The sequence below is a fragment of the Austrofundulus limnaeus genome, unplaced genomic scaffold (genome assembly GCF_001266775.1).
Source record: "Austrofundulus limnaeus strain Quisiro unplaced genomic scaffold, Austrofundulus_limnaeus-1.0 Scaffold125, whole genome shotgun sequence".
NCBI classification, from domain to species: Eukaryota; Metazoa; Chordata; class Actinopteri; order Cyprinodontiformes; family Rivulidae; genus Austrofundulus; species Austrofundulus limnaeus.
The window spans coordinates 805393-818535 of record NW_013952527.1 but is presented as its reverse complement, the minus strand read 5'-3'; the positions used below and the strand labels follow the sequence as shown (position 1 = coordinate 818535).

General features: G+C 38.3%; 1 protein-coding gene across 14 annotated transcripts in view; it reads right to left on the bottom strand.

The window, feature by feature from the left end:
- The window catches only part of obsl1b (obscurin like cytoskeletal adaptor 1b), a 36324-nt gene that overhangs the window by 6748 nt on the left and 16433 nt on the right, over positions 1–13143 (bottom strand). For 7 of the 14 annotated variants that reach the window (XM_014015227.1, XM_014015229.1, XM_014015231.1 and 4 more), the window contains 16 exons: positions 12850–13125; positions 12338–12613; positions 10910–11170; positions 10191–10466; positions 9818–10090; positions 8172–8447; positions 7817–8092; positions 6772–7047; positions 6407–6682; positions 6029–6298; positions 5674–5940; positions 5279–5548; positions 3308–3574; positions 2170–2436; positions 621–733; positions 49–202 (listed from right to left, as the gene is read on the bottom strand). In XM_014015227.1, the coding sequence (XP_013870681.1) occupies positions 49–202; positions 621–733; positions 2170–2436; positions 3308–3574; positions 5279–5548; positions 5674–5940; positions 6029–6298; positions 6407–6682; positions 6772–7047; positions 7817–8092; positions 8172–8447; positions 9818–10090; positions 10191–10466; positions 10910–11170; positions 12338–12613; positions 12850–13125 (4074 nt within the window). Of the gene's footprint in view, positions 1–48; positions 203–620; positions 734–2169; positions 2437–3307; positions 3575–5278; positions 5549–5673; positions 5941–6028; positions 6299–6406; positions 6683–6771; positions 7048–7816; positions 8093–8171; positions 8448–9817; positions 10091–10190; positions 10467–10909; positions 11171–12337; positions 12614–12849; positions 13126–13143 lie in introns of those variants that run through there. The other 7 variants (XM_014015235.1, XM_014015237.1, XM_014015232.1 and 4 more) reach the window with 6 other exon arrangements.

The window sequence follows — 13143 nt, the reverse complement described above, 5'->3', positions numbered from 1 at the left end:
GTATCACACCACTGTCAGCAGAGACTGATTACAACCATCGTATCTTACCATAAACCTCCACTGTGCAGGATGTAGTGACATCTCCGGCGTCACAAGCGTACACACCGGAATCAGTCACGTGACATTTCATGATCTGAAGAAACCGTTTTCTTCCCATTGCATAAATACGCAGGTCTTTGCTCGGCTTCTGCTCTTCTCCATTCTGAAAATATTGGGACAAAAACATGTTCATCAATTTCACCAACCTTACCAACCATGACTTGAAGTTTTCTAAGACACATTTATTTTTGAAACGTTCTTGTTTGAATTATGTTAAAACTTGTCAACAAAAAAATATGAATTATTGTATTTAGCTCAAGGTTCAAACCAATTAAATGGCAGATTTAGACTTTTCTTGTAAGAAATTAGCCTTGTATGATTGTCTAATRTGAAAATAATACTCTGAAAACAACAAAAATCAGGTAACAGTCACACTAGGAATAATTTGGGTAACTGTTTTAGTAGAAGGTTGATGCTTTAAATGTTTGTTTTAGATAGTAAAGCATGTAGCTAATTTATTACATGGCTGTTAAATATCAGCACCTCAATGCAGTTAGAAGACCCTAAAACTCATGACTTACCTTCATCCATTTAACATCAACATTGTGTCTTGACAGTTCACACTCAAGAGAGATCACCGAACCATCTGGAACTTTCTGGTTTCCCAGTTTCCTAAAAATAGTCACCGGGGGCTCTGTTGAAGAGAAAGTGTCAGTCAATCAGAAACCTTCTCCTAGATTTCTAATAATTTCTATAAGCAACATGTACGGACTAATGCGATGACAGATGCATTCAAATGTCATCCTCTGCATTTCATTCCAGGCTCAAAGGGATGATGGATGCTGAGTGACAAGGTGTGGAGAGGATTATTCTATAAGATGAGGTTAAAACTAGCGCCTGTCTGAAAGACTGCAGAGCTGCTGCGTTTCAATTCATCTTTCAGGGCTTTTTTTCTGTTTGTAACGTGAGCCTGGATGAAAAGCAACAGTAGTTGAGCCRTCACCCRTATTCTATTATCATGCCAGCAGTGSTTACCATTTGGGTAAGACTGAGAGAACAACTTTAGCTCCTGCGTGGGATCGCAGCAAAACAATTATAGTAAAGCTTTGTCTCACGATGATCTACTGAATGGTGAAACTGGAAAGAGTTTTTCCATGTAGTTTTTTTCCTAAATATGACATAATCTAACAAGAGGAGAATCTCAGAAAAGACACTAGGTGGAAAAATAAGAGTGAATATGCTGCTAAACATAAAAGAAAAGAGTCACTACAGCCAAAGTGACAAAAAAACATCTAAATATTTGCATTGGATTTACTTAAATAAATTATGTCAACAGGTTCTACTGAACTGAATTGTGTAAATCTAAAGCATTTTTTCATTTACTTTATAAGTGAATGTGAAGTAATTGTATTAGATTTACTCAAAGTTGAGTAGATGCAAACGTAAACAAACAAACATGGCAACCAGACACATTAACTGTAAATAAAAATATGTTTTTTAATGTCTGGTCTTTATGACTTAGAAAAGAGCAGAGGTTTGTAAAGTACTTGAAAAAATTAACTAAGTAAAAGTAAAAATACCTTAACAGAAAATGACTGATAAAAATACATTTCACTGATGAGAAAGGTACTTCAAAGTCGTAAAACTGAAAGTAAAAGTACTTTTACACATTCTCTGAAAAATAAACTGTTGAATTTACTGAACCAAACTGGTTCCACTAAATAAAGTTGAGTAAACTGAGCAATATGCATATTTAATTTTATAGAAAATACATATATTGCTTCATATTTACTCTACTAGGTTTAGTGAAACCGGTTGACATGACTTAAAGTTAACACTTATTTTTTTTTAGAACTCATAAACAACTCCTGTAATTTGTAATGAGAAACTAGGTGTTAAGTTTTAAAATAAAGGAGTAAAAGTAGCATTTTTAGGCTTTAGGTGTAATTCGATAAAAGTAAAAGTAATGATTTCAAAAATACTTGGTAAAATTAAAAATCCTGAAACAAACTACGGAAGTACTGTAACAAAGTAAATGTATTTAGTTACTATAAACCTCTGAAAATGAGTGCCTTTAATAAACTATTTGCTTCATAGCCCTTTTCAGTAGACGTTTTCAGAGTGACCTACCCTTCACAACAAGCCTTGCAGATGTTTTCAGATTCTCTACACAGAAAACAAAGGTTCCAGTGTCTTCTACTGATAGGTTAGAGACGGTGAGGCTGTGAACTTGTCCTTTGGCGCTCATACGGAAGTGATTCGTTGGCTTAAGCTGGATTCCGTTTCTAATCCATGTGCCTGGGACATTAGAATGGGAGAGCTCTACTTCAAAGGAAGCTGTTTCTCTCTCGGTGGTTTTAATGTCTGTTAGACCTCTCTTGATGGTGATTTTTCGAGCTGGGGGGCAGAGAAACACAATGGAGAGAGTGAGAGAGAGAAAAAAAGTCAAGTTTGCCAGAACAGGCCCGGTATAACACCGAACAGACGGGGTGTCCTTTTTCTTTTACATAATGGGCTTGGAATTTGTTCTGTAGCTAAACAATGCAAGCTGGCGCACACCGACAAGCTGATTTTAGCCGTTTGAGCGCTGGGCTTTACACAAAAGCCTGCTTTGAAACTGCCAAGATTTTTCACTTATTCTAACGTAGACACGCATTCCCAATGGAAAAAAAAATAGTGTTTATTTTGGAGACCTGATGACAACAACCTTAGTTTTGAAGGCCATGGTGTAAATTTAGATGCAATGAGAGAAGATCCAAATTCATAGGAGGTGCCAACAGCAGCCTGAAGTCCTAACTTACCCCCTCCCACCCACACTAGTGTTGAAAGAGCAGCCTTTAATKCACCTACTTGCATGTGGATCACAGGACTAAGAAACCTAAGCACGAAGAAAAACAAGGATAAKTGCATCTTAATTACTACAAGATGTTTTATAGTGTGTCAAGCTTTCTATTTATGAAATATGCTTGTTCATTTGGAAATTTGTTACCAAGTATCATTTTTAAAGTAGAACTCAAATACTGATGTATAACTATTGTGATGCGATTATGTTTCAGTATGAGAAAACCTCCTCAGTTTGGGTTGTAACAACATCACTTGTTGGTTACCATCATTTCCCAAATATAAGTGCCACCCCCATCTCCGGTTCCTCGAATTACCCCTACTCAGTTAATTGAGATTTGCACTCACAAGGAGCAGTAAAGGGGGTGGAGTTGCTGGTAACAGCAGTAAACAAACAACAACAACAGGGCATAGCGAGAACACTCACGCTCCACTGTGAGATGTGCTTGCGTGCGGTCGTGGAGGGTTTCGCAGCTGTAGGTTCCACGGTCCGACACCGCCAGGGTGTGGATGGTAAGACTGTGTTTTTGGCCCTTGTGTTTCAGGGTGTACTTGGCACCAGGGTGGATCAGAACCCCTTGTCTCATCCACTGCACCTCTCCAGCATCCCGACTCACCACCACCTCCAGAGTTGCCTCACTGTACTCCTCAGCTACAACTGGTGCCATTTTCTTGGTGAACAGCACCTGTTGCTCTGTAACAACAGGACGGTTAAGAATTGCTTGCACCACCTGTTACGTCAACAATGAATGCATTTTTTGTATTACACTATTGCTGTTTTGCGGATGACGTAGTATTGACGTCACAAAATGCAGATGGGGCAGGAAGTAAATGCATCTCCGTTTCCTTCTGTTGATTTAGCGTCAACATGTGTAAATTCTGTGCCATGTACGATTGTTGCAACTGCTCCAATTGGGAGAATGTGGAACGTTTCGTCGCGGCCGCCAATGAGCTGTTTCCCGGGGGACAGTTTTCCTCGCAGCACCACTATGTGCGTTAGCATGCTAATGTTATTGTTGAGCAGCTTCAGAGGCGGGTGGTGATTTCGCTGCTTATATTGACTGACGTTAAAAAAACATCCTGTTTTCACCATCGCTGTATGTAGTAAACACCTCTTCAGTGACGTGCATGGTTAGATTTAATGTGCAACGTTAATATGGAGATGTTATGCTGATGGAGACTTAACGTGGTTCTTTTGTGAAAAACCCGGGCAAAGCAGTTTGTAATGGAATTGGAAATGACTGGTGTGCAAGGTGAATTGTGCTGATAATCTTTATTAAAGAACATAAAACAATAGACCCGATTATAAACTTTTCTTAACCCTCCTCCTTCACGACTGGACCAAAATGCGTGACTACTGTCTACAACCATCAGTCAAAGAAAAGACACACAGAGGAGGGAAACAGTGACACAGACAGAGGTACAGTCAAAGAAAAAAGTTAATAAGCAGTGTTTGTACATTTTATTATCAGCTGACCTGTGATGGAAAGAAAAATACCGTCAAATATGGTCAAACTGGTGTAAATGTTGAAAATACCGTGATTTAAATTTTGGCCATACCACCCAGCACTACGTGAGAGCAAGTTTGAATTATGACCTAAAGGGCCTCTCATACAGGAGGTGTGGAAACGGACTTGCAGCGACCACTTTCTAACAGGTAAGAATTGTATTGTTTAATTCCTATTTTCAGATGTTTTCCTGGATAGTTACTTGAATTTGGGTTTACAGAAGCTAAATAAATTATTTAGAAGTAGATTCAAGCACATAGATTATAACAGGGGTTAACTCTTAGCGTTAGCGATAGCATGCTATCATAGGCTAAATAGCACAACTCACGCGGGCAGAAACAAGTCGACATTAATTCAAAATTTCTTTGGATCCCAAATGTTTGACCCAACCTGAAACTAAATAATTGTAGCTTCGAGGCTTTGAAAGCTTTCATCTGGCTTGTCGTATAATACGAGGTCTGCATCACCAGATAGTCTATGTCAATCGCCTCGGCACCTGTAAATCCTCCAGATTATTTGACAAGTATCTTTTCTTAAGACAATATGGGTCTTATTTTAAATGTACACATATTTTTTGCAGTATTTCATCTGCGTCAGCCCATTTAGCTGTGTTTTGAACTGGAGTAAATCACTTCCTTCCCCCCATCTGAATTTCGCGCGTCATCTGGGTCACGTGACAGCAACCCAGCAATTTGCACACGATATGGGCAAGGGGTGATATTTTTGCCCATGTATGTGTTCATTTGTAGATCCCATGAGTAACTTATCACATTAAGTTTGCACATTACTCCTGAGTACATACCTTTGAAAAATCATACCACAAATGTATATTTTAAAATTAGTACATATTATGGAATCCAGACAGAGTTGACAAGGCACCAACAACTCACCTTGAACCTGAAGTTCTGCCTCTGAAACTGACCCCTCAGCTTCAGCTGTCACTCTGCCGCTATCTGAGACCATGCAGTTGTTGATGGCGAGCATATGGCACAGGCCGTGGCTGGAAAGGACAGCGCGCTCCTTCAGAGCGACCTGCTTGCCATTCAAACGCCAAACCAGTTTAACGTCYGCTGGTGAAACGACGCACTTAAACACGGCATCTTCCCCTTCGCGGACAGTGATATTACGAAGCTCCGCWATGAACTCGACAACACGAGGAGCTGAAACAGAAATGATAGAATGATTTTATTCTGAAGGTTATGATGACACAATTAGTAAAACCATTTTAATTTGGAGGTAACTTATCATCAACCTGTGTTRATGTTGGAGAATTAGACCAACTTACTTTCTACAGAGACAGTGGCAGTGGTCCGATCACCAGTGGATTCACAGGTATATTCCCCTACATCTTCATCCATGAGTTGGTGAATGGTCAGACTTCGCTCTCTACCTTGTGCCCGTATTGTGTACCGGCGACCTGGAGCTATCTCCTTGCCATCTTTAAGCCACTGAACATCTCCTTTGGACTTGTTGATTTCACATTGTAATGTAAGACTTTTACCCCTCTGAGACACCACATTCTCCAGCTGTCTGATGAATTTTGCTTTCATTTCTGTGWAACAGTTACAATTTGAGACATTTAACCATTTTACACATAGGGTAACTTTTTTATATATGGATCAGGAAAGCCATACTCTTACCTTTGACTGTAAGACTGAAAAACATTTCGTCAGTGCTAATGTCACAGACATAGTCTCCAGAATCTAACAGCTGCAGAGGATTAATGGTGAGCTTATGAGTTTTACCATCACTGGAAATATGAATGTTGTCCTTATTCAAAAGCTGGCCATCTTTCAGCCACCGAACATTAGCTCGTTCGTGGCTCACCATGGCACACAATGTGACGCTCTCGTTTTCATAGGCTGAGATGTTATTTTTAACATTTTTATTAACAAACTTGGCTGGCGTGTCTGCGGAAAGAAAAATTCACAAATAAGTTCTTAAGACTTTTTTGGGGGAAAACATACGCATTATAAACAAAACAAAAAAGTCGAACTAATGTGTAAGTTTAAGTTTACCTTCCACTTTCACAATCGTTATCAACTTGTCATCAATGGCGTCACAAACGTACTCTCCTGAGTCTGAGGGTTGAAGTTCGGAGAGAACAAGCTTCCTCACCACATCATAACTATCGATTTTTATCCGATTGCCTGTGTTGAGTTTCTCGCCATTTCGTAGCCACTTAACAGTTGCACTGGGCTGAGACACTTCACACTCCAGAATAAGGTCATCTCCTGCAGCCAGAACATGATGCTCTGGATTGCCCGAGTTTCCAATGATCTGCACAGGAGTCTCTGAAGAGTAGACACATTGACATTAATCTGTGMTTTAAGTGGAAAAGAGATTAACCACATTTCGGAATCATAATTGCTAACACGGTTACCTCTGACAGTTATATTAAAGACCATCTTATCATCAACTGCATCACAGGTATACTCTCCGGAGTCTTCGATTYCCGCATTTAGAACAACCAGTGATCGGAAGACGTCTTGCTCTTCGCGGCAGTATCTCTTAGTGTCATCAATAAGATGATTATCTTTGTACCAGATGACTGAAGCATTGGCTCTTGAAAGCTCGCACACTAAAATAATATCATCTGACACCAAAAACTGTCTTTCTGTTTTTGCCTCGGTTTTTCCAAGAATTTTTACAGGCAAATCTGCAAATGAATAAAACAACACTGAGATATTTTGCAGGGGAAATACTTTTTGGAGCTCTACTGTAAGCAAAACRTTTTAAAAAATAGCATTTTAAAGAGCCACAAAGCCTCAAAATATGGTGGTTATCCTACATTTTACAAAATGAAATGTAAGAACTAGAATAGTGGTTATGGAAGACCAATATGAAGACTTGCTTGGGTCAAGGGAACAAGAACATTTAAATTAATCTAATCTGTTTTTTTTATTAGATAACTCTCAATGTGACATTGTTAGTTGAGAATATCATCATTTTGGAGTTTTACACATGCTAGCACATAGGAAATAAATATGAGAAGAAAATATGGGACCAATGCTTTGGTAGCCAAAATCTAATCTGACCAAAGAACAAGTGCAGATCCCAGGCTCCAATGTTTGGAAGAAGAATTTCAAAACTCGAGGTAACGGATACTGGAACTTGTTTAAAAGTCTAGACGTCTGTAATCCCAGTGGTCACTGGAGCATTCAGAGCAGATTGACTTCAACGGATACCAATAACGATCTCAGCGATCTCTGTCCAGAAGAGCATACTCTTGGCACATCTACATTATGGTACTAGATAGTTCCCCTGAGGCCTCTGGTAGAGGACTTGWGGTTGAAATTCAATCACCAGTGTGGAAGGGTGAGTGGAGAGTTCCAACTAAGCTCATCTTTTGTGACTTTGAGACATTATAGTRCAGCAATTAAATAAATATGATACATGAAATGATATGTTCATTTAAACAAACCTACCTTGCACATTCACATTGAAATGCATCACATCATCTTTTGCATCACAAACGTATTGGCCACTGTCCTGCACTGTTAARGAGTGAATGGTTAATTGTCGCATGATGCCGTCCTCTAGGATGGTGATGTTTCTGGAGTCCTCTACTTCCTCCCCATTTTTTTTCCAGGTGATTTCGGCATTGGATCGTGAAACCTCACAGTCTAAAACCAGGGTCTCCCCAACTGCCTTCTCTACATTACTCGCCATCTTTCGTGGGCGTATGAAGCGAACAGGAGGTTCTGTTTATCAAACAATAATAAATATTAGCTATATTATATATATGAAAAAATCTAAGTGAACTTTATTTCTAGATTTTACCTGCTATGTTCACAAAAAATGTCACAGAATCATCCCCTGTGTCACATACATATTCTGCTGAGTCTTTGACAGTTGTTTCTGGTATGATAAGTCTTCTGTAGACCCCATCTACTTCTAGAATAAGATTRTCATTCTCCTCCACCTCGAGTCCGTCTCGATACCACCGCACCACTGCATTGGGCCGTGAGATCTCACAGCTAAGCACCATTCTTTCAGAGGTCTGCTGACACAGTTCCATTTGTGACTGACTTGGGGATATAATTTGCACCGGAGGTTCTGCAGGGAAAGATTAGGAATTAACATCACCCAACATGGATAGCATCTTTCTTTAACTTAAGCCCTAARGGGTTTAGAGGTAATTTCCGCCTGAAAATACACAGCAAAATAAAGCAAGAATAGCTAAAGTCTAAATGCTAACTCTTTGTACCTCTGTAAAGGTAAGATCATACAGATAATTTCTTAAGTGAAACCACTATTGTAACTTTTACTGTGCCTGAGTTATTTGTGATTAAATAAAGAAAATTTGTAATTTTTTTAGCCTCGCCTAAGTTTTTTTGAAATCAAYAGTGCAAAACACAATGAAAACTCTTGTGAAAACCCAGGAATGCCCTTAGATTTTATACATCTACATCTTGAGAAAAATTGTAGCAAAGTAGGACTGAATAAGTTGAAGTATATTCATTTCACAAAGGTTTTAGTGAGCAGTGTGCCGGGCGGAAACGGCCTTTTGGCACAATTTAGCCAAATGTACCCAAAACTGTGCCAAATGTATTTTTTACTTTATAAAAGAGAATCTGGTCTAATAAAAGTATTGATTTCTATTGTAGGACTTATTCTGCATTTGACATAAACTTTTATTTTTACATTTACACTGTGCATCATCAAAATCTACCATTGTGCACACCATGAAATTACTGAATGGAACCTAACTCTGCCTCGACATTTTACGCATGATGGCTGTTATTTATACTCTYGGCTACGCACAAACTTCATGTCATCAAACAAAGAGTAACACAGTGTCAAGATATATCCCTAAATTCGTGAGAGCTTCGTCTTTTCAAAAATACCAAAGGGAGGGGTATRGAACCAAAACTTGCACAGTAACAGTTGCAGAGAACTTCCTGATACTGAAACGGTCTGTGACGGTTCAGGTAACTTACAAATGTTTATATAGCCCTAAAATCAAAAATATTTATCCAAAAATAATTTGGTGACTCATTTTAAAAACATTAAAGACACCTTTTGTGACAGACTGAGAAAAAATTTGGAAAAATTAAGTTTTACACCTACTTTAGCAAACAATTAAAAGTGCAAGCAATGAAAAACTTAATTGATCAACCTTTTTTTTAAATCTGCAATTAAGACATTGTAATCATCAGTATTTTACAGGAGTTATCTGGAAACACTTACTGGCCTTTGGTTTTGAAGTAAGTATAGCAGTATTCAGTCAATTGTCTATTTTTTATTTACTGAAACCAGCCTGTTCAGACACCTATAATATTACTATTAGTTCCATAAAAGAAATGTTTTCACAATTGTCTCTGATCACAAATCCTTCTACTTAGATCTGTTATAAAACCAATAAACACACACTATGTTCAATAGAAATTATTTGATATTTCTCTGTATAACAGCAACAATCTTACCTGTGATATTAAGGTGAAAAAATATTGAATCATCCTTTGTATCACAGACATATTCTCCAGAATCTTCGACTCGACCCGAAAGAAGCTTGAGTCGTCGATAAGGGCCTTCCAGCTTCAGCTTRATGTTTTCAGACTCTTGAAGCTTCTGGCCATCTTTGAACCAGCTGACAACACCGTTAGGACGAGACAGTTCACAGCTCAAAATAATTTCTTCAGGAACATGACGGTCGAGGTGGACATCCTCTTTGGGGTAGACGATCGTGACGGGAGGCTCTTTGGAGAAAATACAAAAGATAATAAAGCGTTGTTTGTATGTTCTACTCTAAAAGTCCAAGTATTTTAAAAGACTGGGCCATTTTAGGTCTAATATTACCTCTAACATTAACTTTGAAGATTAAAATGTTGTCTCCTGTGCGGCACGTGAATGTGCCTGTGTCTGACAGTTGGGCTGAATGTATAGTCAGAGTTCTTTCAGCTCCTTTTGCTTCTATTGTGATATCATTATTTGATTGTATTTCAGTTCCATCTCTGTACCACTGGACAGCACCATCAGCCCTTGATACTTTACATGACAAAACGAGCTGCTCTTGTTCCACAGCACTGTGAAAAAGGTCCTTCTCTGAAACATCAGCAAATGTTACCGGCGGCACTGTGGAAAAACAGTACACAAAAGACGTAAGATGTTGCTCGAAAGTGAAACTCGATATTTCTGCTCACGCATGCAGCAGCTGTAAGGTCAGATTGACTCAGCCCAAACATGCTGATCTCAAGATTTGCTATTTACGTAACAGCTCATCACAAATGTTGTATTAATCAGTGAATGTTAATCCTCCTTGGAATCAAAGTGAAAACATTATTTGAAGCAGTGCAAATACGTAACCACAAGTTGTTACAAATGTTAATTTTAAAACTGTTGCTAAAAGAAGCATGTAGACACAAAGCAGCTTTATTAAGATTAAAACTTTTAAAAGATCAGSTATGATATAAAGTGATGATTGGGATTCGCTTTCTTCTGTGTTAGAGGCCATGAAGGTGTACACAACTGAAGAATGGAATTAGCTTGCCAAGAAAAAGAAAAGCTTAGCATATCACCTTTCACTGCCTCACAGAAATGGCTGAGCTCTAACTCATCATCAGATCTACAATCRCACAGTTCAGAGTATGAAGACGTGGCCGACTCCATGACCAGTGTTCCCTTATTCCCCTTTGATTCAACCTTAATGTTCGACTCTGGCAAGAGTTTCATCCCATCCTCATACCAACAGGTCTGGACTGCGGGGTCTGAGACGTCACAGTGCAGTTTGATCAGGCTGTCTGCTTCAACAGATTTGCTCCTTTCAGCCTCTGGAACAGCTGAGAATCAAACCCACGCTATAGGACTTTCATATCATTGAGCAGTGACCAGATAGTAATCAGACTTGATGTGCTATGTTGGGCTAAGTTATGTATTTGGGTTTACTTGGTTAAAAAATAAATCATACAATAAAAAACACAAACCCAGGTTTGTATCTGTGCAGACCAAGAGTGAAATTGTTATGAACACCTCGAAAGCTGTCAACATGTTAGTTTGTAGTTTACATTGTCACAGAGCATATTTACAATTAGTTTGAAGATTTATTATTATTTTTTATTTTTAAAAAAATCACGTAATGTTAAAGTTTATCCATGCTGGAAAACTCTAATCCTGGATTTAAGAATCTGTACTCTTCATCTCCTGTCTTCGGTTAGTTTGAAACTAACTAAAAGGACTAAGAGGCACAATAATATTACTCAATGCTTGCCTACACTGGTTCTATTACATGGTTGCACTCTTCCAACTGTTCAAACCATAGAAAATACTGCAGATACAGCATCAGCCTCTGACCAAACTGTGCCCTGCATTCCAACCAGAGAAGGTAGGAACACTTCATAATATCACTTAATACTTTATAATTTACACTGTCTACGACTCAAACCAACAGATCCTTGTAACCAAAAAAAGATCAATCTCTTTTTTCACRTCCAAAACTTGTGCAAACTGTCTGCCAGCTAAATGTAAGCTCATCAAACGTTTATCTACCTTCAGAACCCGACTTAAAACTTATCGTTTTTATAAAGGCATTGGGGAATATTTGATATTATATAACATTTAAACGTTGTTTTATATTGTTCTAAAACTTTATACATRCTGTAAAGCATTGACTYAAATATGAATTACTAAATATCTAATCTTAATTCTTGCTTGGTTCTAAAAATGCTAAATTGTGAGCAAATGTTGATTAAAGACCAGAAGTGTCTGGTTTATTTATAATTCTTTTAGATGTAAAACAAAAAGCAACCAATCACTACTGCTGCTCAAGTTGCCACATTTTAAATACTTTTTCAGTTTTAAATAAAAAAAAGGTCATTGTGTTTTCTGCTATGAAGTATACCATTAATTATTAGTCCTGGTTAAGGAATGTTTTATTTTATAATGGTCTAATAGTCAAGCATTAAGTCAAAGTTAGTAGTTCAGACAGAGCTCARAAATACTTAGATCACCTGCAACATCCACCTTGAATTGTATACGATCATCTGCGCTCTCACAGTTGTACAACCCAGAGTGTCTGACTTCTGATGATTTAATAACCAGCGCCCTCAGTTTTTCATTTGCGTGGATTTCATATTCACTCATTGGCAACATCTGCTCCCCATCTTTGTGCCAACACACTTGAGCAGCTGGCTCTGAGACTTCACACTGCAGCTTAATTGGGCAGCCTGCTTCGACAAATTTATTTCTTGCAACCTCTGGCAGAACCAAAAACCTCACAGGGGTAGCTGTAAATTGTATGGGATTTAAACAGCACTTATGTTATGCTCACATTTAAATAACATGCCTGCACATTGAGGTTTTGGTTTGACTAAGCACAAACTTCCATGGGAAATATAGTTTGATTATGTTTTTCCACTGAATAAATTGTTTTGTAGCAACTTGGACAAATACACAACTAATCAAGCTCAAATAAATTAATAATCAAATGATTCTGCTCCTACAAATAATACAAATAATTCACCTTCAACGTCCACATGAAAGGTCACAACTTCACCAGCAAGGCTACAGCTGTAGAGGCCAGAATCAGAGGCTTTAGCCGAATGAATGATTAATTTTCTGAGGGTGCCATCTCTTTTCATATCAAGGCCTGTTTTTGAAAAAAGCTCCATTCTATCTTTGAACCAGGACACTTGGGCAGTAGGGTCTGAGACCTGACACTGCAGGATAATTGGAAGGCCAATTCTAATAATCTTGTATTTTTCTGCAACTGGCATTGGCATGATCTTTGGTGATTGGCCTACGAAAGGAGAACGAC